Source organism: Eurosta solidaginis, chromosome 5 (assembly GCF_040869045.1).
Source record: "Eurosta solidaginis isolate ZX-2024a chromosome 5, ASM4086904v1, whole genome shotgun sequence".
NCBI classification, from domain to species: Eukaryota; Metazoa; Arthropoda; class Insecta; order Diptera; family Tephritidae; genus Eurosta; species Eurosta solidaginis.
Genome location: NC_090323.1, coordinates 18,426,567 through 18,453,150, shown reverse-complemented (window position 1 = coordinate 18,453,150; position 26,584 = coordinate 18,426,567). Strand labels below are relative to the sequence as shown.

Sequence of the window (26,584 nt, the reverse complement as noted above, 5' to 3'; positions counted from 1 at the left end):
TTGTATACATTAATAACATCCATTTTATCTAAAGTTCTTTTTCTCTTCATATTAACTAAAATTTTGTTTCTTAATTTTTTTTTTTTTTTTTGGTTTCCAGTTTGCAGAGCACGTTTTTCGAACATTCGACGCCAATGGAGATGGCACGATTGATTTCAGAGAATTTTTATGCGCGCTGAGTGTAACATCACGCGGCAAATTAGAACAGAAATTAAAATGGGCGTTCTCGATGTATGATTTAGATGGAAATGGTTACATTTCACGACAAGAAATGCTGGAAATCGTCACGGTAAATTTAAATTTATTGTAAACATACCAACTCATGGGTCATTCTATGCTAATAGATGGAATTGTAAAAGTAAACATAACAATTAAGGAAGGCTAAGTTCGGGTGTAACCGAACATTACATACTCAGCTGAGAAGTTTGGAAACAAAAAAGGGAAAATCACCATGTAGGAAAGTGAACCTAGGGTAGCCCTGGAATGTGTTTGTACGACATGGGTATCAAATGGAAGGTATTAAAGAGTATTTTAAAAGGGACTGATCCTTAGTTCTATAGGTGGACGCCTTTTCGAGATATCGCCATAAAGGTTGACCAGAGGTGACTCTAGAATGCGTTTGTACGATATGAGTATCAAATGAAATGGGTTAATGATTATTTAAAAGGGAGTGGGCCTTATTTCTATAGGTGGACGCCTTTTCAAGATATCGCCATAAAGGTGGACCAGGGGTGGCTCTAGAATGCGTTTGTACGATATGGGTATCAAATGAAATGGGTTAATGATTATTTAAAACGGAGTGGGCCTTAGTTCTATAGGTGGACGACTTTTCGAGATATCACCATAAAGGTGGCCCAGGGGTGACTCTAGAATGCGTTTGTACGATATGGGTATCAAATGAAATGGGTTAATGATTATTTAAAAGGGAGTGGGTCTTAAGTCTATAGGCGGACGCCTTTTCGAGATATCGCCATAAAGGCGGACCAGGGGTGACTCTAGAATGCGTTTGTACGATATGGGTATCAAATGAAATGGGTTAATGATTATTTAAAAGGGAATGGGCCTTAGTTCTATAGGTGGGCTCCTTTTCGAGATATCGCCATAAAGGTGGACCAGGGGTGACTCTATAATGTGTTTGTACGATATGGGTATAAAATTAAAGGTATTAATGAGGGTTTTAAAAGGGAGTGGCCCTTAGGTTTATATGTGAAGGCGTTTTCGAGATATCGACCAAAATGTGGACCAGGGTGACCCAGAACATCATCTGTCGGGTACCGCTAATTTATTTATATATGTATGTAATACCACGAACAGTATTCCTGCCAAGATTCCAAGGGCTTTTGATTTCGCCCTGCAGAACTTTTTATTTTCTTCTACTTAATATGGAAGGTGTCACACCCATTTTACAAAGTTTTTTCTAAAGTTATATTTTGCGTCAATAAACCAATCCAAATACCATGTTTCATCCCCTTTTCATATTTGGTATAGAATTATGGGATTTTTTTAATTTTTCGTAATTTTCGATATCGAAAAAGTGGGCGCGGTCATAGTCGGATTTCGGCCATTTTTTATACCAAGATAAAGTGAGTTCAGATAAGTACGTGAACTAACTTTAGTAAAGATATATCGATTTTTACTCAAGTTATCGTGTTAACGGCCGAGCGGAAGGACAGACGGCCGGCTGTGTATTAAAACTGGGCGTGGCTTCAACCGATTTCGCCCACAGAAAACAGTTATCGTCATAGAATCTATGCCCCTACCAAATTTCACAAGGATTGGTAAATTTTTGTTCGACTTATGGGATTAAAAGTAAATTTGACAAATTAAATGAAAAAGGGCGGAGCCACGCCCATTTTGAAAGTTTCATTTATTTTTTGTGTTTTGTTGCAACATATCATTACTGTGGTTGAATGTTGACATAATTTACTTATATACTGTAAAGATATTAAATTTTTTGTTAAAATTTTACTTAAAAATTTTTTTTTTAAGTGGGCGTGTTCGTCATCCGAATTTTTATTGAGCACATATATAGTAAGAGGAGTAACGTTCCTGCCAAATTTCATCATGATATCTTCAGCGACTGCCAAATTACAGCTTGGAAAACTTTTAAATTACCTTCTTTTAAAAGTGGGCGGTGGCACGCGCATTGTCCAAAATTTTACTAGTTTTCTATTCTGCGTCATAAGGTCAACCCACCTACCAAGTTTCATTGCTTTATTCGTCGTTGGTAATGAATTATCGCACTTTTTCGGTTTTTCGAAATTTTCGATATCGAAAAAGCGGGCGTGGTTATAGTCCGGCTTCGTTCATATTAAATAGCGATCTGAGATGAGGAACCTACGTACCAAATTTTATCAAGATACCTCAAAATTTACTCAAGTTATCGTGTTAACGGACAGACGGATGGACGGACGGACATGGCTCCATCAAATTTTTTTCGATATTGATGATTTTGATATATGGAAGTCTATATCTATCTCGATTCCTTTATACCTGTACAACCAACCGTTATCCAATCAAAGTTAATATACTCTGTGTGCAAAGCACGCTGAGTATAAAAATCATTAAGAACATAAAAAAAAAAATAAATGTAAGGCGCGATAACCTCCGAAGAGATCTAAGGCCGAGCTTCTCTTCCAATTTGCGTCGTGCTCCTCTTGATTTTCCCTACAAATTGGCCGGACGGGACCTACATGTTTTATGCCGACTACGAACGGCATCTGCAAAGCAGATGAGTTTTCACTGAGAGCTTTTCATGGCAGAAATACACCCGGAGTGCTTGCCAAACACTGCCGAGGGGCGACCCCGCTTAGAAAAATTTTCTTCTAATTGAAAAATCTTATTTCTAAAATTTTGATGTTGCTTTGCCTGGGAGTTGAACCCAGGGCATACGGTATGATAGGCGGAGCACGCTACCCATCACACCACATGCTAACTCTAAAAGAACCGGCCATAGAATTCCCATTTATGTTTATAAGGAAAATGTGTCTTAACAATTTACATCTATGCACATATGTATGTATCTATTTTGTTTATTAATTGTATTATTTTTTCATTTTTATACTCAGTTGAGCAGAGCTCACAGAGTATATTAACTTTGATTGCATAACGGTTGGTTGTACAGGTATAAAGGAATCGAGATAGATATAGACTTCCATATATCAAAATCATCAGTATCGAAAAAAAATTCGATTGAGCCATGTCCGTCCGTCCGTCCGTCTGTCCGTTAACACGATAACTTGAGTAAATTTTGAGGTATCTTGATGAAATTTGGTATGTAGGTTCCTGGGCACTCATCTCAGACCGCTATTTAAAATGAACGATATCGGACAATAACCACGCCCACTTTTTCGATATCGAAAATTTCGAAAAATCGAAAAAGTGCGATAATTCATTACCAAATACGCATTAAGCGATGAAACTTGGTGGGTGAGTTGAGCTTATGACGCAGAATAGAAAACTAGTAAAATTTTGGACAATGGGCGTGGCACCGCCCACTTTTAAGTGAAGGTAATTTAGAAGTTTTGCAAGCTGTAATTTGGCAGTCGTTGAAGATATCATGATGAAATTTGGCAGGAACGTTACTCTTATTACTTTATGTCTGCTTAATAAAAATTAGCAAAATCGGAAAACGACCACGCCCACTTTTTAAAAAAATTTTTTTTTAAATTCAAATTTTAAAAGAAAAGTTAATATCTTTACAGCATATAAGTAAATTATGCCAACATTCAACTCCAGTAATGATATGATGCAACAAAATACAAAAATAAAAGAAAATTTCAAAATGGGCGTGGCTCCGCCCTTTTTCATTTAATTTGTCTAGGATGCTTTTAATGCCATAAGTCGAACAAAAATTAACCAATCCTTGTGAAATTTGGTAGAGGCTTAGCTTCTAGGACGATAACTGTTTTCTGTGCAAAAGGGCGAAATCGGTTGAAGCCACGCCCAGTTTTTATACATAGTCGACCGTCTGTCCTTCCGCTCGGCCGTTAACACGATAACTTGAGCAAAAATCGATATATCTTTACTAAACTCAGTTCAGGTACTTATCTGAACTCACTTTGTATTGGTGTAAAAAATGGCCGAAATCCGACTATGACCACGCCCACTTTTTCGATATCGAAAATTACGAAAAATGAAAAAAAATCCCATAATTATATACCAAATACGAAAAAAGGGATGAAACATGGTAATTGTATTGGTCTATTGACGCAAAATATAACTTTAGAAAAAAACTTGGTAAAATGGGTGTGACACCTACCATATTAAGTAGAAGAAAATGAAAAAGTTTTGCAGGGCGAAATCAAAAGCCCTTGGAATCTTGGAAGGAATACTGTACGTGGTATTACCTATATAAATAAATTAGCGGTACCCGACAGATGATGTTCTGGATCACCCTGGTCCACATTTTGGTAGATATCTCGAAAACGCCTTCACATATACAACTAAGGGCCACTCCCTTTTAAAACCCTCTAATACCTTTAATTTGATACCCATATCGTACAAACACATTCCAGAGTCACCCCTGGTCCACGTTTATGGCGATATCTCGAAAAGGCGTCCACATATAGAACTAAGGCCCACTCCTTTTTAAAATACTCATTAACACCTTTCATTTGATACCCATATCGTACAAAAAAATTCTAGAGTCACCCCTGGCCCACCTTTATGGCGATATCTCGAAAAGGCATCCATCCACCTATAGAACTAAGGCCCACTCCCTTTTAAAATACTCTTTAACACCTTTCATTTGATACCCATATCGTATAAACAAATTCTAGAGTCACCCCTGGTCCACCTTTATGTCGATATCTCGAAAGGGCGTCCACCTATAGAACTAAGGCCCGCGCCCTTTTAAAATACTCATTAACACCTTTCATTTGATACCCATATCGTACAAACAAATTCTAGAGTCACCCCTGGTCCACCTTTATGGCGATATCTCGAAAAGGCGTCCACCTATAGAACAAAGGCTCACACCCTTTTAAAATACTCATTAACACCTTTCATTTGATACCCATATCGTACAAACAAATTCTAGAGTCACCCCTGGTCCACCTTTATGGCGATATCTCGAAAAGGCGTCCACCTATAGAACTAAGGCCCACACCCTTTTAAAATACTCATTAACACCTTTCATTTGATACCCATATCGTACACAAAAACTCTAGAGTCACCCCTGGCCCACCTTTATGGCGATATTTCGAAAAGGCATCCACCTATAGAACTAGGGCCCACTCCCTTTTAAAATACTCATTAACACCTTTCATTTGATACCCATATTGTACAAACGCATTCTAGAGTCACCCCTGGTCCACCTTTATGGCGATATCTCGAAAAGGCGTCCACCTATAGAACTAAGACCCACGCCCTTTTAAAATACTCATTAACGACTTTCCTTTGATACCCATATCGTACAAACAAATTCTAGAGTCACCCCTGGTCCACTTTATGGCGATATCTCGAAAAGGCGTCCACCTATAGAACTAAGACCCACGCCCTTTTAAAATACTCATTAACACCTTTCATTTGATACCCATATCGTACAAACAAATTCTAGAGTCACCCCTGGTCCACCTTTATGGCGATATCTCGAAAAGGCGTCCACCTATAGAACTAAGGCCCACACCCTTTTAAAATACTCATTAACACCATTCATTTGATACCCATATCGTACACAAAAACTCTAGAGTCACCCCTGGCCCACCTTTATGGCGATATTTCGAAAAGGCATCCACCTATAGAACTAAGGCCCACTCCCTTTTAAAATACTCATTAACACCTTTCATTTGATACCCATATCGTACAAACGCATTCTAGAGTCACCCCTGGTCCACGTTTATGGCGATATCCCGAAAAGGCGTCCACCCATAGAACAAAGGCCCACTCCCTTTTAAAACACTTATTACACTTTTCGGTTGACACCCATATTGTACAAACGCATTCAACCCAGGTCCACTTTTATAGCGATATTCCGAAAAGGCGTCCACCTATAGAACTAAGGCACACTCCCTTCTAAAATACTCATTAACACCTTTCATTTGATACCCATATAGTACAAACAAATTCTAGAGTCACCCCTGGTCCACGTTTATGGCGATATCTCGAAAAGGCGTCCACCTATAGAACTAAGACCCACGCCCTTTTAAAATACTCATTAACACATTTCATTTGATACCCATATCGTACAAACAAATTCTCGAGTCAGGCCTGGTCCACCTTTATGGCGATATCCCTAAATGGCGTCCATCTATAGATCTATGGCCCACTTCCTCTTAAAATACTTTTTAATACCTTCCATTTGATACACATGTCATACAAACAAATTCCAGGGTTACCCTAGGTTCCTTTTACAACGTGGTGATTTCCCTTACTTTGTCTCCACAGCTCTCAACTGAGTATGTAATGTTCGGTTACACCCGAACTTAGCCTTCCTTACTTGTTTATATACACTTTGTTATTGAATTCTATAAATTTTTGTATTTCCATTTAATTTCAGGCAATTTATAAAATGGTTGGTTCTGTTATGAAAATGCCGGAAGACGAGAGTACGCCAGAAAAACGAACCGATAAAATTTTTAGACAAATGGATCGAAATAAAGACGGTAAACTGAGCCTCGATGAATTTATAGAAGGGGCGAAGAGTGATCCATCAATTGTTCGTTTATTACAATGTGATCCTCAAACACATTAATATTTATATATTTAAAAAGTTATAACAAGCAATAAACAATTAATCTCAAATATATGAAATATAAAAAAACAAATGCTATTTCTTTGAACATTGATTTAAGAATTAATGCAAATTAAATTGCAGAGTTTTAAATTACTTTATTTAAATGTATTTAATTAGCGGGACAGCCGATATTGCTTTACACAATTTTATGTTATTGATATTAGAGAAAAATTACAAAGTTTACATATTTGCAATTTTAATATCAATAACATCAAGAAATTGTATAAAGCATATTAAAATTGCTAATAATGTACTGCTATAAAAAATCCAACATCAATAATAAAGCTCTGTTGAGCGCGGCAAAAATTATTCCACATAATTTGGATAAAAATCTAGAGTATATGTATATGTACCAAAGAATGTATAAAAGGAATAGCAATAAAAAGCGTGCAGAGAGGCATTCCGATGTAGGCGGATATACCAAAATGAATGTAGGTGATTTTGAGTGCAAAACTCAGCACCCGGAAAGCTAGCTGACGAAGAAGCGAAACTAGGAAACACACACTTTTTCATTTTTCTCTTATATCAATAACATATTTTATTTATAGTTTTTTTTTTTTTAATACAAAGCAAAATTATAGCAAATTTTTATTTTATTAAAATTTATTAAATTTGGTCAAAGCAAATAACTATGCATTTTTTATTATACTTTTTTATTTAAATTTGTTTTCATTGATTCTTGAAGGTTTTTCTCTTTGCATTTTTTTATATTTTCAATTTTTCAACTAAAAAAATTAGTTTTTTTTATATATATACTAGGGGGCAACCCTGCTCGCTACGCTCGCCAACCCCCACCCTTTTTCGACCTCTTCACCTTCCTAACCTTTTACGCGTACTCTTACTCAGATTATTACTTTTACTCTTGTTCGCACTCTTAATCTTACTGTTAATCCTACTATCCCTCTTACTCTTATTCTCACTGTTCACTTTACTCTTACTTCTAGTTTTACTCATACTCTTATTCTCACCTTTACTCTTCGCCCTTACTGACACGCTAACTCAGCCTTTTCCCTCTATATTTCCTATTTCTCATTTATTTTTCTTTCACTCTTACTCTAACTGGCACTCGTATTCTTACTGTTACTCTTACTATTACTATCTTACTCTTTTCCTTGCTCTTACCTTTACTCTTTCTCTTACATTTCCACTTACCCTTAGCTCATTATTCTTAGTCTTAGTCTTACTCTTACACTTATTCTTACTTTTACTCTTACTCTTACTTTAAAAAAAACAGTACATACTATAGAAAGATCATACCACTGAAATAAAATATTCCCGGAAGAAAAGAACTTTTTTATATAATAGAAGGATACTTTTGGAAAACCTACAAAGCTAAACGTAGACTTTTTTATAATTCTCAATTTATATTTTTAATTACACTTTTTAGAGATTAATTCGTAATAAAAAAATAATTTACACGTTTTTCGAAATAAGCTTACAAACATAGGTCAAAAGGTAGATTTTTGAAACCATAAATTACACAGCATAACAAATAAGTAAGTAACAAATTGGTAACACTCCGATAAGAAATCGAAAATAAAAAATCAATAACTTTTCGATGACGAATTGGTAACACACATTTAGCAAATTTATAGCAAATCGATAACTTTTCGATACCATATCGACAACTTTTCGATTATAAATCGATTATACGCTGATAGCAGAATGATAATACACGCCGATAACAAATCTATACGTTTTCGATAGGAAATAGAAATCGATAAGTTTTCTATTAAAAATGTATATGTATATATGGATGACTTCGGTAAATGGCCGGACACTTTCTTATTATAAATCGAAAACATTTTGATAACAAATCGATCCGTTTTGATAACATCGATTACTTTTTGATAATATATCGATAACTTTTCATAATAATCGATTGCATTTGCTATAGATAACGAAAATATAAGACTTCGATAACAAATCGTGCCAAATATCAAGGCAGTCACAGCAACGCAAACCAGTTTGTGTGGTCTGTGAATATAGTCATTCGCGAATATTCCTAACATTCTCTCAAATACTTACATACATATGTATGTACTTACATATCAGAGATGTGACGAATATTCAGGAATTCGCAGATGTTACGCATTAATTTGAACATTCGCTTATGTGAGTTGTTGGGCAAATTTTTACATAACTTTAGAATTAGTTATTAATATCGGCCCAGTTTTGGTTTTTGAAGTGGCAAAATTTTATCGAATTCGATTTTAAAAACTACTTAGATTATCCCCGAATTATAAAATTATTCGATTTCAGTGCAAGTTGCCTACAAACAAATGAATGAACTGAATGTAATTGATAAACTTCAGTAGCTACTGAAACAGCAAAAAACAAATCGTACGATGCGAAATCAAAGCAGTTCGAAATTTTGCCCAAAATCGATATTTTAGAACGAACCAGCGCTATCTGAGAGGCCTAAGTAATGAAAAAATACAGTGCCTGTATCGTTTTATACGTTCCGTGATTGAAATCAATTTTTTAAATCGTAATAGCTCTGAAATGGTGAATTGGATTAGGCAGATATGCGAAATAGTTGGTACCAGTACTTATTAGACAGATTCATATATATCGTTGAGTAAAATTGTCTTTTCGATAAGTGATCGTATGACACGATATGGGCGCAGACCTACAAAGTTCCGATTTTTATTACTAAAGAAAAAACTAAAAGAAAGAAAAGTGAAAGGACTGCCTTTCGAGTAGAGCCCGAAACTAAAAATACGTATGAGGTCAGGGCAAGGGATCGAATTTGTTTTAGAATAACCTTCAAGCCTGCCTTGTAATTTAAGGATTGTTGTGCCATTTTCCGCTTCTCCTTTCTCATCCAAGTTTGCGTATACCAAAAATTCCATATTCGTAACATCCCTAATTCACACATACCTACATACAACTGTATACCTGCATTATATTATTTTAGGAACTTTTTAATTAATTTTGCTTCATTTTCTCTTGTTAAATGCACGATGCAACGAACCCTGAGACTAAATGCGTTTAACATTTAGTAGCTGGCACTTGCCAACAGTAATTAATCAATGTAGATTGTGATATTAACCCTTTAAGTACATTGTGTTTAACGTCAAATGAATACACATATAAAAATATTTGGGTTTTGAATTTAACTTTCACTAATCGGATAACTCCACCATTTGATGGTATGCCCTTTGTGTACTCTATGTAGGAGGGATAGGTCGTTTGAAGTAAGCCAATGCTTTCAATCTGAATTTAAATCTCAAAAATAACTCAGTCGCTGGTTATTACTTTTAAAAGGAAGTATAAAAACGCTAAAATTTAATAAAAAAGGGCATACACAGCCAGGTGTAATTGTTTTGTGTAAACCTCTTGAATCAAGTCAAGTGACAAAGTTTTTGTGTTTGTAGTATGTATGTATGTACCCACTGCTAGTTGAATCCACAATTAGATATAAAGTTCCGTCATTAACCCTTCATGGCAAAAGTGTGAATTTATTGTTACGTAAATGACCCAGCAACTAAATTGCCCTATAGATAGCTTTTTCTTTGCAGATGAAGAAACAATTTTATTCAAGATTCTATCATTCACATGTGAGTTGCTTGAACTGTATGCAAAAAAATCACCCTGGTCATTGCCTGGTGAATGGGTATCAGAAGCTTTTCCCCTCTTACGTGGACTTCTTCACACGGTTCCACCCTCCAATGATAAATTAATAATTAAAATAAGCATCGCAAGTAAATCCCATCTTGAAACCTTTTTTTTCGGAGAGCGAAGGTTTCTGACAATATAAAATCTAAACGATTTTTCGCTTATCTCTTATTTTCGAGCATTGCACAGTGGTCGGTCTTATATGGAGTTGGTGGCCAAAAATACTCCCAATAGAGATATCAACGTGAAGCTTTGGTCACGGCTTTACAAATATTTCAGAATTACTTTTTCATAAAATTGGTGCGGGTGATACCTTCATACCGATCCGCAACCACCCACTTTCACCGCATGCATACAAAAAGTAAGTAGATGTAGGGGGAAAAGTGGTAAGATGTGTCTATCGCAAATACAATGTTTAATAGGATTAAATAAAGAAATTAAAGCTATTAAAAGATCTTGCATAAATAACAATAACAAAAAAAAAAAAAAAAAAATTTTACATTTGCATATCATCGTCGACTGGATAAAATAATGTCGTATGTTACATGTGAGCACATATAACATACGACAATAATTTATCAGGGTGACGCTATCAGAAAACTGTCGCAAAACATAGTTAGTGGCAGAAAGTGGCAGCTGATATTAACACTTTAGAATCTTAAAACTTTGAATAATAATAAGATATGAGTCCCAATGTGAGGATCGGAGAGGAACCCAACTAAAACTTTAGCGGAAATTGAAATATTTGTGCAAATAAACACTAATAAAGGCACTGGTGAAATTTTAAATAACAAAAAAAAAAAAAAACACACAAGTTAAAGACACTAAAATTATTTCAAAATGAAGTAAATACCTTGGACTTCAATATTAATTTTTATTTATTCCAATACAATGATATTTTATGTATTTTTAAATAGCTTAAACTTGCACTTTATTTTTAACTTCCTCACACTGCAAAAACCAACTAATACCATAACCTCACTTTTGAAGCTATTCTTAAAGAGTACAGTTCGAATACAACAAAAACAAATATACCTTTTAAAAGGCTGTTATAATAAGAGATACTAATGACACATTTGGTGATAAACTTTTCACTTTGATTTTTTTATTTTTGGCCCATGAAACCGACCACTGTGCATTAGCGTACTTTTGATGAATGTATATATGTATGTTTATCAACCGTGCGTCAAATGTATAAACGTACGTTTGTGTTTTTTTCTGGCACAGAAAGCATTGAATGGTGTCGCAAAATTTGCAAATTTCACTTAAAGGGTTAACGTAAGTTTTTGTTTTTTTTTTTTAATCTACCTAATTTTAAATGTTGTTCTTCGCATAAGTGTTAAATTAGTGTAGTTGTTGTGTTTAGAACTTGGCGCCGATTGGCTAATCATTTCAAATAAGTAAGAGCAGCAAAAAAAAAAAAAACACAATAACAATAATAACAACAAAACCAATTATTGCCTCAGTAATTGATTTTGGTTAGGCTTCCAATTTCTAAATTAACTTGCTCGATTGCAGTCTTTTTTGTATACCTCTTCAATCAACATCAACCTATTAAAGGTATCAACCAACAATACTTAATGCAAATTACTTAAAAATAATTAAAATATCAATTGTGCACTTGTATAATATTTATATGCATTCAAAAAATTAATTAAGAGCGACAGTACGACAAATATTAACATACTTTTGATAATAACTGTTGAACAAAAAAAAAAGTGAATGACCAATATTTGTTTAAGATATTATTTATATTTTAATTTTTGTGTGATATTTTTATTCAAATTTGAATTTAAAGACGAAACTGCAAAAAAGTAGTTTTTTTTCCAAATTTCGTATGTCGATTGCATAATTTTCGCAGATAATCTTGTGGCAGTGAAGTGCTTGACGTTAGCAAAAACAATCAGGTTTCCAAAATTTAAAAGCTGAAAGTCGAAAATATAAATTTAAAATAAAAATATTTAAGTTATCCAATTACTTAAATCATGTATGAAACGCTTAGGGTTGATATTACTTAAACTGTTCATAAATGAATATGTACATAAAAGGGAATGTAGCGAGTTTTGTACCGAAAATCGGTACAGATACTGGTACAAGTGCAATAAGCGCACTCACGCATAAATAATTGATTACATAATTGCTAGCAATGCAAGTTGCCAAAAAAAGTGCGCACTAAAAATAAATGTGTTTATAAATAAATTCGAAACTTCTTTATAGCTAAATTTTATTTTTATTATTAATTTTTAATTGAATAATTAATTATTTTTATAAATTTCTTTCATTTTTTTAATGTTAAAAAGTAAAACAATATTTTAATACATTTTTCTTTTTGAAAATTTGCATAATTGGCTATCTGTCGCATTGTGTTGGCAAATATTGGTGTACCTGTGACATCGTCATAGCTACTTTAAGACCACAGTAAGTTTCAGCGACAGCTTGGAAGGAACAACCGTGACTGACTGACTGTGACAGCGTCTGCTACCCTGAGACCTTAAGTATGCTTAAACTAAGATGAGAAGCAAATTGTATGTGATCGAACAAAGTGGCAAAGTCAAACTCTAGTCAGCTGCTTACCGCCATGAATTATAGCTGAAGCATACAAGCACCACAAATCACCTACCCAGATTGCGCATTCACGAATTCAAAATTGCTTCGTCCTGCGCATCTACGTCATATTTGACTCTTGAGCGCATAAAAAAAAGAGCTAAAGGAAAAGGGTCAATTCATACGTCATAAAAACAGCTGATCTAATGTTTACATGCGCATTACGTAATCGTCTTCTGTGATTTGTGTACAAGCACTGTGACATACCTACAAATATAAATAAAACTTCCATTTACTTTGTTTTTGTAAATCGATGCACTAATGTCAAAATCGTACTGCACCCAAAGTTGATGTATCAAATCATATTAAAAAGTACAAATCAGCTGTCACCGTGCTGCCACCTTGTATAGTTCCGCCATGCCTTAATCGGCTTACTGAAATGCGTAAACCTTATCCCGTTTCCTTTTACTCTTCCTGCTCTCGCTCTTATTTAAGTCATACTCTTACTATTACTCTGAATCCTAGCCGAGTTTTATTCATACTCTTCCTGTTAATCCTTATTCCTACTTTTTATCAAAGCATTACCTTTATTTTTAGTTTTACTCTCACTCTTCCTCTTGTTCCCTTTATTTTTCCAACGTTCCCTCAACTTCCTCTATATTTCCTTATCAATTTCCACTTTTGTCTCTTTTATTTCGTTTTTCCTTTTCCATTATGGAGATATATTGACATTGCATTAATAAAGTAACAAAAGAGTAGCAAATAGTACCAAAAATGTTTCCTCCCTACTATCTACTACTGAAAAATTCATTGCTGGATTATGAAGGCCGTCAAATTTGTGTTGTACTATTGGCTTCAACTGTCTGGTTTTATTGTAACATGGACGCACACATATTTCTTGGCGAAACCAGCGCTCCCCTGTGCACGTTTGCTAAAAAATATGTAGAAAAGATAGCAAAACCGCGAGTGGGTAGCACTTGACAAACGAAATATTTCTTCAACATTTCTCTAGCGTTACAATGTATGAACTTTTTCATTTTTATCGATATGGATCCCGTGCTTTAAGTTGTATAGAAATTGCTTCTTGTTTAAACAACTTTAAAGATAAATTAAAATTAATTAAATTTAAATTTTTCCCAAATTATTAAATAAATTATAAAATTAAAAATTGCTTCAAATAAATGTTTTCATACATTTAAAAAAAGCAATACGGGCAATCCCCGATTAAATCATACAAAGATAAATTTGTTTACGGTTTCCCATTGCTATTTGTTTTTAGAGCGAGTTTAGACTAAATTTTGAGTTGAGCTCGGTTTAAATTTGCCTTTTTGGTCCTTTTCAAAAATGTTATAGCTCATTTTGTGGCCAAAGTGGCAGGGTTAAAGTTTATCCCAAAGTTGCCGCAGCTGCCGTATCCCATCGGCACGTAGCGAAAAATTTTTTAATGCAGTATTTCGTACCTTTTCACGGTTACTAATCTAATACTACATATCGATAATAATCGTAGAGTTTGCAAAGATGTATCTATTGTAGGCCGCTAAAAATGTTAGAGAATATCATCACAGTGCAAGGTTCTTGATAGCAATATTTTGGGACTGAATTTCTTTACAGTTGGCATCGCTGATATAACACCAGCTCATCATCGATGTACTTGTTTGATTCGATAAATTCAAATGTACATCGATATTTTTAGGGCATACATCGATTTATATAGGATTTTTGTTTGAAAAAAAAAGAAAACTGGAAACGAACTAACGAAAATATCAGTTTTAATAAAATATCGATGTATCGGTGCAGAACACGAACACAGAACGAAAAAATTTTTGCTCCCACTCGATTCTAATCAACTAAGCCAGCGTTCAGCTGCCCGTAAAAACATCGTTAATAAATTTAAGGCTCTAATTTATAAATTTATCTTTCCAAAGTAAACTAGTATAATGGCCGAAGAGGAGGATCCATGGGGTTTCGATGAGGATGAGAGCGCGCAAGATACTGCCGCTGCACCAGCAACTGCTGATGCAGGCGCCGCTCCCGCCGCTCCTGCCGCAGGTGGTGGAGAAAGTGCGCCAGGTGATGCCGAAGCTGGTCCAGTAGAAAGTGAAGAAACGACAGCAGCACCACCGCCGCCAGAAGATGATGGCTACCGAAAGCCTGTGCAACTATATCGTCATTGGGTGAGGTAAGAAAGAATCTTTATCGATACATTTTCGATAAGAATTATCCAAACAGACAATACGATATAATTTGGAAAATATAACTAATCGTTTAAATTTATATTCCTTTCCTTAGACCACAATTTTTGCAGTATAAATATATGTACAACTATAGAACAAATTACTATGATGATGTTATCGATTATTTGGATAAGAAACAAGTTGGTGTATCAAGAGAAATACCAAGAGCACAAACATGGGCTGAACGCGTATTGAGGAGATCCAATAATGCCACGTATGTATTAAGTTGAAATACAGGTGGATTATAGTTTAAGTGTTAATAATTTAATAAAATTTTTTTTTTTTTAATTTAGTACTCGTGATATAGACTCATATACATCGTCTAGCAAAAGGGATAAGCATCTTATTCAAACTTTGGCTGCCACAATTCGTACACATAATTATCACACTAAAGCTTATATTAATCAAAAATATGCCAGTGTTCTATAAATACAATAATAATTATCTATGAAACAAACACAAAGCAAAAAAAAAAAAAAAACACATTTGAATACCATTTAAAAAGTTAGATAAAATTGTAGTACAATTTAATTATAAGGAGATGATTACCTAAATACGTTACATTATTAATAAACAAAGTGGGAGCTTGTCGCTATAATACTCTTTTGATATATTCGATACTTTTTTAATTGAATGTGAAATAATAAAATATTGTGCTCTTCTGGAGACATCAGTCGTAAACAGTGTTGCCACAGAGACTCCTTTTTGCAACCAAAACCAATCAAATTCTAGATTTTCTTTACAATATCATGTTTGTTAAAAATGTAGGTAACATAACATTTATGGGCTATTCACGTAGACAAATAAGCAGATAAATTATGTGCTTTTAATTTGTATAGTAGAGCTGGATTTCGATTCGATTCTCAATCGATTTATTCGATCTTTTGTTTAGAAATGTAGAATCGATTTTTTTTTAAATCGTGCGATTCTTTAGGCATCGAAGTTTTCATCACTATCTACTTTACGGATGCTTGAGGAAATGCATATTCTGTAATTTTTGTTTTTATAAATTTAGCTTTATTGTGTTGGTGTCTTCGAGAGAAAGGAGAAAGATGAAGAAATTTCTTCGCACTTATGGTAAGCAATATATTGAACATGTGTTTATCTATTTTGTGGTATGATATTGTGTTCAGTACGAAATTAATAACACAGTTTTAGAATCTAGTAAGCCAGTTGAAAGTGATTGCAGGGGAATTCAATCTTATGCGAAATGCAAATCGTACGGAAAAAAGTGCAAAACAGGTGGAAATACAACCAATTTGTTAAATCACTTGAGGCGGTCACATCCACCATTGATCGAAATATCTTCATCAACAGCTCTTACAGAATCCTTTTTTGAACCTACTAACAACAACATAAGGAAGTCTCAGTCTGTAGATGAGCGAAAAAAACAAATGGATTGTGCTTTGATTAGAATGATTGCCACAGATATACAACCCTTTAGGATTGTCGAAGATAACGGATTCAGATCTTTTACACAATGCTTGGATCCTCGGTACGTTTTGCCTCAACGAGTAACATTAAGAAACACACTGTTAACAAATATATAAAATCAATACCTTTTATGTCATATGTAGACAGCAACAAACACGAAAACAGATTTGGCAATTTTTATGAAATTTCGTTGATTAAATACCTTATTTCTTCTTATTTTCAATAAGCTAAGAAAATACTTCCATAATGTTTTTAACTGAAACTACGCAAACCATGACATAAATTGCCGTATGTTGTCAATTGAAAGTTCCTTATACATCATTTATTAAAAAGCTGCAAACGTATACTGAGAACATGTTACCTTACTTATGCAATAAATACTCCCTTTTTATATGACGTTGAACATTGAACGATTCTAATGCCGTAAACGAAGCGAGAACATTATACATATTGTAATAATAAGTATTAAAGAAGAAAGCGTATTGGTTAATGTTCGCATGGTTGGTTTCCCTACATTTTTAAATAAAAGATTCAAAAAAGCGCAAAATTATGACATTTCGGCAAAGACCATACTAATTATCTCACTCCGATGAAAGGATCAAGTGAAGACCCATGTGGCGTTCCTTGATGCTTCCAATTTTGTCGGCAGGCAACGAAACGAGAGAGAAACTGTCTAGCTTTATTTGTCGGTAAAAATCGTGTAAAATGGTTAAGTACGTAAGCAAGTACACTGTTACAAAGAATAAGCAAAATTTAAATAAACTTTGCTTGGTTCGATTTAATCGATTAAATGGATTTTGTTTCTAGAATCGAATCGAAAAAATCGAATCGAATTCAGCTCTATTGTATAGTGTTACAAAAACAAAACACACTGAACAAGAATATTCTCTGAACAGAAAAAAATAGAGCTTACGATTTCTTCTCGAACACAAGCGAGATTTTGAAGACCCGAGAAATGGAGAACTCGACTTCTCGCGAGATTCTCGTGTCTCGAAATACTCGTAATACTCGCGAGCTTCTCGACTTTCAATTCTCGCGAGATTCTCGAAATTCGCAATACTCGCGAACTTCTCGACTTTCAATTCAGTCGCTGCGTTGGCAGTATTGTACAAATTTCGGTGTTTTTTAGTTGTGGTTTTGTGGAAATTTTTGCTTGTGCTCCAAAAGAAAGCGTAAGCTCTATATAAATGAATCAATGACCAAGTTGAATGTCGAGAAGCTCGCGAGCATTACGAGTAATTCGAAATTAGAGAATCTCGAGAGAAGGCGAGACTCGCGAGAAATCTATTAGAGCTCTAGAAAAAATTATAATCATGGCGGCGTCGAAGAAGCCATTAAAAAGGTCAAGCCCTCTAAATCAATAGGCCCAGATGGTGTCAAAGGCACAGCGAATGCTAAAATTACTTGGCGGTGTGGGAGTAAACTACCTGACGCACTTTTTGAAACTTTTGTTTAAGTCTTTTGTCATTCCTGAACAATGGAAAATGGCAAGGATAATTCCACTACTAATGCTAGGGAAACCACCTAACGAAGATGAGTCATATTGACCAATATCACTCCTCTCGTCAGTAGCAAAGACATAGGTCTTGCTTCCTCAGTGGGAATCTCCGCTTAGAAACCCATCAGTATGGCTTCCGCAAAATGCACAGCCCTAACATCGCGCTAAACGCCATAAACACCCAGATAAATTACGGACTGAACCAGCGAAAACCCCATCATAGGACAGCGCTCGTGGCAGCGCATCATAAAATGTTCACCCCTTGTCTAAAAAGATGAACTGCAAATTATCTGAATGGTCGGTAAGCGTCGTTTCAAAGGGGGTGCCAAAGGGTGGTGTCCTATCACCGCTTTTGTTTAATTTCTACATATCAAAGCTGCCTTCCCAACCGGAAGAAGTTACTATCATTTCCTATGCCGACGACTGCACGATAAAGCATCAGGGCCTGGCCCTCCAATAGACGAATTAGTATCACCGACCAAATCCTCGGCCACTGCGTTCACAACGTGGAACGAACAGATGTCGCAAATATTGCACTTCACATCGATGGTGTTATGCTATCGAATGTCTGTCACCCAAATATCTGAGGGGCAACGTTCGATAGCACTCTCACATCTATTTTGTATCCAAAATACAAATCTGGTACAACACCCTCAAGTCGCTTGCCGGCAGAAGTTGGGGAAAATATAGAGAAACCCTGACAACCACTTACATAAAAATTGGCTGACCGCTCCTGTGCTACGCGTCAAAAAAAGGCTGCAGGCCTGCCGATATGCTGCATTTAGAAATGCCACGGGATGTCTTATGGCCCCTGAATATCATCTATATAGTGAGGCAAAAGAACTCAACATTAAACGTTCACAGCGAAATGCTGAATAGACAGTTGTCACAAACCTGGACAACTGCTTGATCTAGCCTCCCATGGAAGAGGGTTGAAGGAACATTTCCATAAGCACTATGATGTGTGGCAGAAGTTGTTGAGGCTATGAAGAGATTAGGGTGAACTGGCCGGTCTGTAACTTTCTATAGACAGAATTTGTCTATGGTGTTACGATGTGGAGTAGAAAGCAATATAGTCTGGCAGAATGTCGGAAGAGGCGACTGAAATCCACGTGATTGAGGGGTCGAAAAATCGTGGCAATTAGGCTAGTAGCCGTAAGTGCTAGTGCTAGAACGCACCGGATTTATATCCGAGAAAGGGTTACTGTAGATGTCGTTAGGCTCGGGTGCGGCGGCGGCCTAGAAGGTCCAATGTAATCACATTAATCGTTCAAGAGATAATCGGGCTTATACCTTAATGGTGCTTGTTACCGAACCGTACCGGATATATATCCAGGAACATCAACATCGATAACACTCCAAAAAGTCTTCGGGAAGTTACTTTATCGCTACACTGACAACAACGGCACCAACCGCTATAGATTTTTTTCAGCTCAATTCAGTCTCTCCCTAATGTACACGCTTTTGTAGGAGGAACGGAATTAATGTTGGGGAAAAAAAGCTTTCACGCTGTTCACTTGCCTTATTATACGTGAAACCAATTAACATTGTATCTCTGGAGAACATTAACAACCATTTTACATGTACTGCAGTTTAAACAAATTTATAAATTGTCTATAAAAGCTCCTACACATTTCTATAAAATTAAAAGCAACAGCAAGCTTTATGCATACACACATATATAGAAATGGGGTTTCCAGGGGATTTTATTGTGTCATGGCAGTGAGCTATATAGCCACACGTGTCCCGAACGCCCTTTCCTTAGGTTATCTGATCGTAAATTCAATACATTCTGACGTAAGATAGAACGTTTAGGAAAAAATTTGATATAGGGCGTTCTTCGACCGAGTTTTTAGGTACGGTGGTTTCGAATTGACAGCCGAAATGAGATAACACTCCACTCAGCACTCACCAAACTCTTGAAACACGCCCGATTTCAGAATTTTACTGAATAATGCCCAATTTCAGAATTCAGTTAAAGAACGCCCTTTATCAGACTTTTTTCGAACACACTCTACCCCAGCTCTCAATGCATTGAATTTTGAGATATCTCGTTTTCTGAAAAGTAACTTAAACCTGGCCGTTGGAAAACATATTCTGATAGAGGGAGTCTTTGAAGCGGCAGCCGAGCTGGGGCGATCTTTCCCTTGACGTAAGATAGATCGTTTAGGAAAAAATCTGATATAGGGCGTTCTTCGACCGAGTTCTTAGGTACGGTGGTTTCGAACTGTCAGCCGAAATGGGATAACACTCCACTCAGCACTTACCAAACTCTTGAAAAACGGCCGATTTCAGAATTTTACTGAATAATGCCCTATTTCAGAATTCAGTTAAAGAACGCCCTTTATCAGACTTTTTTCGAACACACTCTACCCCAGCTCTCAATGCATTGAATTTTGAGATAGCTCGTTTTCTGAAAAGTAACTTAAACCTGGCCGTTGGTCAAACATGTTCTGATAGAGGGAGTCTTGGAAGCGGCAGCCGAACTGGGGCGATCTTTCCCTTATTGAAACATTTTACATAGGACTTAGGCCCGGTTTTTCAGTATAAGTTCAACTCAGTTTGTCAGTTAAACTACGCTTAAACTTATTCTGCAGTTTTTCAGTCTACTTTAACTGAAGTTTAAGCTAAGCTTAAGCGGCCGATCTGGCTGGGTTAAACTCTAGTTAACCTATCGGTTATTTCCCTTCGTTCGAAATGGCGTCGAATATACCCAACAAACATTTGGGATTGAGTACTATTAGAGCTCACATTGATAACTGGCCATACTTCTAAAATATCAAGAGTTGTTTCAAAACAGTGGCTCAACTCGAGAATCATAGCGTTCACAGTAAAAGAGGTTATTTTTTATGAAGCCAAAAATGCTGTTACTTAAGTTGAACAAATTTAATTAACAACTTGTGGTTCTTTAACTGGACTCAAATGCAAGATTCCATACAACAGTTTTTTCACGAAAATAAAATGAGATATATATAATTTAAAAAATAAATAAATGTGACACGCTAACCTCCGAAGAGATTTTAGGCAGAGCTTCCCTTCCAATTTGCGTCACCCTCCTTTTAATTTTTCCTACAAATTGGCCGGACGGGACCTCTTTGTTTTATGCCGACCCCGAACGGCATCTGCAAGGCAGAGAGCTTTTCATGGCAGAAGTAAAAAAGGAGTGCTTGCGAAACACTGCCGATGGGCAATCCCGCTTAGAAAAAGTAGGTTCTAATTGAAAAACTTTGTTTCTAAAATGTTGATGTTGCTTTGGCCGGGGCATGAACCCAGGATCTTCGGTGAGGTAGGCGGAGCACGCTACCATCATACCACGGCGGCCGCCTATATACTTTATTGTTGATTACTTACGCCACATTTCTGCTATCAATTAGGTGTTTATTTCTCACAATATTGGCTATTTGCTTTGGTGGTACCACCTTGGAGATTTTTTTTCAACTCAACTCGATATTCAATGTAAGATATCAACTGGAGAAACTTGTTGAATATTCATTTGGGAACTGTATACTTCTCAAGATCTCTCGAAATTAGGATATTAATTGGAAAATATTAATGACGTTGGAGATCAACTCGAAAACTATCAATTTTACAAAATTTCTCAAAGTTTGGATAGTGATTGGAGAATGAAGTTGGATATCAACTCAAGAACTATATGGTTTAAGAATAATTAAATAATGATGTTGGATATCGGGAACTATATATAAAATTTCGCTGGAGAATTTTTTTCCATATTTGTTGGGTAAACAAAATCCAGCTGTTGCCGTATTTACAAATTACCTAGATAATTTTTAATTTTTAAAGAACAAAATATTAACTCAAAACTTTATTAAACCGTAACCTCAAAGTCAATTTGACCCGTTTTCATTTCTTGTGCACTAGTTTGACTTATCTCAATTGTTTTTCATACAAAGTATGAAAAATATGTAAAAAAATATTTCTTTTACTGAGCGTTAAGTAGGCAGTCTTAAGGTGAATTAGCTAATAATAGTCTAAAATTCGTGCGTCTTTGGTGGTGATGACACTTTTTATGCCCTACTGAAAATGTTCAAGATGAAGAAATACGTATTTTTTGAAAGTCAATTGACATTGACTTATGAAAGTCTTTTATTTGATGCAGCTACTTTTTACCATAGGCCATAGTTCTTGAGGAATTTTTTAGTTTGGTTGACAAATAAGCTTTTGGTAACAAAGGGACAAATTCAGTTTATGTGATGACCTTATGGACAGGCTAGTTTGAATTAACCTTATTCAGGCAATCCGGAAACCTTAATTTTTCTTGAAAATAAAATGATACTATGAAATTTAGCTAACGATAATGTCTTTATATGTGCATCACACAATGACACTTCTTAAATATGAGTACATATTTATCTAACGTAAAATTGATTTTATTCTGGGAACCCCATTTTTCATTTGGGTAATATATATGTACGCAACCAGTACGACGTTTTTCTAAGATATACATTGATTAGGGGCTTTTATAGCAAATAGCTCCGGCCGGTCAAGAGAGTGTCCGTCCTGTTCTTAAAATTTTACCTAAAACTTGGTGTATGAAAAACTATCCGGCCAACGGAGGTGTCCGCAGAGGTGATTGTCAGGAGAGGCTTCTCTGCATGTATATATTTGTATGGAACGGAAGAATTGAAAACATGGTACACTTGGCAAATTTAACCCCAACAATAAAAAACTACAATTAAATTTTTTGGCTCTCTTTCGAAATTTAAAAAACGTTAAACAATTTTTTGTTCAAATCAAAAAGTCGATATTTAAGTTTTGTAGATTATCAAATTTAAATCTAACTAAGTTTTGCTTTAAGTCTTTTCAAACTGCTCCTTTTTTCTTTTTTTGGCAAACACTTTTTTCATATAAGACATACAAATTATTTTTTTATAAGGGATAAAATGCATAAGGTCGTCGGAAAATAGTTATAAAGAAATGCGTGAGTACCAAGTACTCGTGAAATTCGGTGTGTAGACATAAAGGGTGTACGTCTAGAAACAAATTTTTTTTATGCTAACTAGGCCTCGCCAGTGGTTTTGGTTGAAGTGAGCCCACAACAGAGGTTACCTTATTGATAACAACCCACATGATTTTATAATCGGCATATTATCGACAACAAATAATCATCGTTGACTTATCGGTTGTTAATGCCGTGTCATCGGCTTCTTATTGGTTCCTTATCGGGTTACACATTATCTGCATCATAAGAAGCCGAATAGTTGTCGTTAACCAATCGATAACATGCCGATAACAAACTGGTAGCACTCCGCTAAGTACATCGATACATGTTTAATAACGAAATCTATAATTTTTCCATAACACTCCGATAACCAATCTATAGGTTTCCTAAAGCGCATTGATATCCTGTTTATAATATAACGATAGTTTTTCGGTAAGTAATCGATACCTGTTCAATAACAAATTAATAACTTTTCGATAACACTAAAAAAAAGAAATTGGTCACAGATCGATAATGTCTCGATGATAATTCCACAACTTTTCAATAAAAAATGGACAACCCATCGGTTAAAATCTATTTAATTTTATTTTGTTTTATTTTTGTATTCTATTTTATTTTATTTTACTAAATTTTATTTAAATTTTTTATTTTTTCTATTTTATTTTATTTTATGATTATAAATTTTTTTTATTTTATGGTTTTTAATTTTTTTAATTTTATTTTATTTTGTTTTATTTTTCTTCTCTATTTTATTTTATTTGTTGCATTTTGTTTTACGTTATTTCATTCTATTTTATTTTATTTTATGGTTTTAAATTTTTTCTTTTTATTTAATTAATTTTTTTATGTTATTTTATATTATATAATTAAATGTTGTTCAGAACGAAAAATGACACTGATGATGGCGCAATGCCGAAACCGGCGTTTCTCTAAACCAAATCTGGCAAGAGATGATGGAAAATCGTTCCAATATACATCATGCGCTGTTCCAGGGGGGGGGGGGGGGGGGGGGAGGGGGGCATTTTTTTGTATTGACTGTAATGAAATAATAATACTAATCTACGTAGTAATTTCTTATCACAAAACGGATTTTTACAAATTTTTAATTTTTTTTGAGTTTTTACGTTCTAGGGGGGGAGGGAGGGAACATTTTTTTAAATATATATAATAATAACGTAAAAAAGCAAGAAAAATTAAAAATTAGTAAAAATCCGTTGTGTGATAAGAAACTACTATGTAGATTAGTATTATATACTTCATTACAGTCAATACAAAAAAAGTTCCCCCCCCCCCCCCCCCTGGAACCGCGCATGATTATCCACCTTGTCGGAAAATCAATAAAAAGATGATTAATTTATTTTAACTTTATTTTATTTTAATAATTTAATTTTTTACTTTGTTCGCACTGTATTACTTCATTTAAAATGGCATAACCAACAAAACCCTGAAAAGAAACTTATTTCAACTTAAACCAGCAGGTAATGCTTCGCATTTGCTCATTGCTATAATTGCTATAATCTTTGCCTCTTTATTTCCAACATAACAGCAGTGCATACATGTTTTGCGCTTGCATGCACAAAAATTGTGTATGTATATGCTCAGAAACTCTAATTTATATGTATGTAGGTGACGTGTTTGCCTTGAGTTGCTGTGTGATTTCGCTCATTTCAACTCTACCACGTACTTACGCTCTCAATCTTTATTACTCCATACAGCATACCAATACCACACACTACGCCTACGCTTATACATTCTCTATACAGTACATATACCAATATTACACACTGCGCATGCATTTACATTCTAAATACATTCCAAACATTGCATACCTCTTAAAAATACTACGCTTATACTTACATCTTACGCTTACATTAAGGATTTCCCCAGGGACGGATTAACCCTCAACGGGGCCCTAGGCAACCATCAATTTGGGGACTCTTTTTTTCAGAACCGTTCCTTTCTTTTTTCGATTAAAATCTACAAACTTATATCTTTCTACTATCTACATTTTAAACATGTCGTTTTCTACACTTGTTTTCGGCAAATTCATCAATTATATCATCAATATCGATTTTGTTCAATAAATCTGACTCAATGCAAAGTAATTGGATAAGCTGTTCGTAATAATCGCAACAACAAAACACAGCAAGCAGCGACACTTATGTACAAGACGGCGAAGAGCATTCCACAAATATAACCAGCAGCTCGAAGTGAAGAGATATCTCACACACACACATGTAGTCATCAGCCGAAGTAGTTACTTACACATACACATGCATAAACTACAAATATACATGTATATAGCTGGTAACCAAACATGACTTACAACTGTTCGTGAATTTACTAGACCTTAGGAGAGATTGGTGAACAAGAAAACCGAGAGTATAAAAGCAGCGCAAGCTGAGGAAGCAGTAATCAGTTTGATTTAACCACGCTTTTGTGAAGTACGCGATATTGAAGTATAATTGTACTACTACCCAACGTAGGCTAAATAAAGCCCATATTACAATACTGAATATTGGAGTTATTTATTCGACAGTTCAGCGATACGAACGTTAGCAGAAGTTGCAAAATATCAGGAATTCCCCAAATTCTTTATTCATTTATTTGTCATCCATCATTAATCCTTCATCATTCTAGTTGAAATTTCCGCTTAAAGGCTTCTACACCCTCTGTTCCAAAAATAACCGAAATTTACCAAAAAATATAAACAGCCAGTGTATATTTTGAGATAATTCTTTTTTATTATTCAATATACTCTTCTTTCACTTCGATGAACTTCTTTACACACTCATAAAATTTGCCAAATGAGTCGGAAATGTCCTTTTTAGGGACCTTGTCTAGTTCGTCGGTCGTCGCCTTTGAATGCGGTAAATTGAGTTTTATTTATTTGAGTAAAATATATTTTCAGTTCATATTATATTTTCCTTTCACTCTCTAGAATTTTATGTTTGTAATAAAATTTTAGAGGTCTTTTTCAATTTTTGGGGCCCCCTAAAATCAGGCAACTGCCTATACTGCCTACTTGTTAATCCGGCCCTGTATTTCCTCATACAGTGAGCAAAGATGTTTACACATCAGAAAGTTTGAAAAATTCAAAGAAATTTGAAAAATGTGATGCGCTACAAAGGCGTTTGAAAATTCTGAATATTTAAAAAAAAATTTTTGAGTTTTTAGAAAAAGAAAAGAAGCTTAGAATATAGATGCTCTGAACTTCGTCGGAAAAATTTTTTAATTAAAACGATATTTACTACCATTGAGTCAGTATAAATTAGCGTAATTTCAGGTAGGACGAAGACTCTTGATCTAATAGTATCAACTTTATAATATAAAGCACCCTAATGTACTATACATTACGTGCCTAGGGTATTTCGAAAATTCACGCACACCAACCATTTTCAGGTTTATTTATATTAATGAGTAAAAGAAAATGAGCAGTGAAATCTTTTTTGTGTGTAACGCTTTAAATTCGTGCGAAATTCTAATGCTTATAGTACATATATTTGTATGTATGTATGTATGCACATACGTAGGAAGGAAAAATATACAAAATATAT

The 26,584-nt window shown here is 34.9% G+C and overlaps 2 protein-coding genes across 5 annotated transcripts in view; both read left to right on the top strand.

The window, feature by feature from the left end:
- Nca (neurocalcin homolog) overlaps positions 1-6,767 on the top strand; it is a 104,999-nt gene extending 98,232 nt beyond the window's left edge. For all 3 annotated transcript variants that reach the window (XM_067791591.1, XM_067791592.1, XM_067791593.1), the window contains 2 exons: positions 101-289; positions 6,500-6,767. In XM_067791591.1, the coding sequence (XP_067647692.1) occupies positions 101-289; positions 6,500-6,694 (384 nt within the window). In that variant the 3' untranslated portion in view covers positions 6,695-6,767. The remainder of the gene's footprint in view (positions 1-100; positions 290-6,499) is intronic.
- Positions 6,768-11,763: 4,996 nt separating this feature from the next.
- On the top strand, positions 11,764-15,748 carry fln (flightin). Of its 2 annotated transcripts, XM_067791605.1 has the most exons (5): positions 11,811-11,917; positions 12,760-12,775; positions 14,827-15,080; positions 15,191-15,349; positions 15,429-15,748. In XM_067791605.1, exons 3-5 carry the CDS (start codon positions 14,839-14,841, stop codon positions 15,562-15,564), a joined length of 537 nt encoding a protein of 178 aa, XP_067647706.1. In that variant the 5' UTR covers positions 11,811-11,917; positions 12,760-12,775; positions 14,827-14,838; the 3' UTR covers positions 15,565-15,748. The 2 variants fall into 2 exon arrangements, with proteins under 2 accessions (XP_067647705.1, XP_067647706.1); XM_067791604.1 differs by lacking the exon at positions 12,760-12,775 and having other exon boundaries at positions 11,764-11,917.
- Positions 15,749-26,584: the final 10,836 nt, after the last annotated feature.

What these genes read in the sequence shown, in the direction of transcription:
- fln (XM_067791604.1), top strand. Translation starts at nt 14,839, where the DNA reads ATGGCCGAAGAGGAGGATCCATGGGGTTTCGATGAGGATGAGAGCGCG. An exon ending in CTATATCGTCATTGGGTGAG is followed by an intron (nt 15,081 to 15,190) that starts GTAAGAAAGAAT and finishes TCCTTTCCTTAG; the next exon opens with ACCACAATTTTTGCAGTATA. An exon ending in AGGAGATCCAATAATGCCAC is followed by an intron (nt 15,350 to 15,428) that starts GTATGTATTAAG and finishes TTTTTAATTTAG; the next exon opens with TACTCGTGATATAGACTCAT.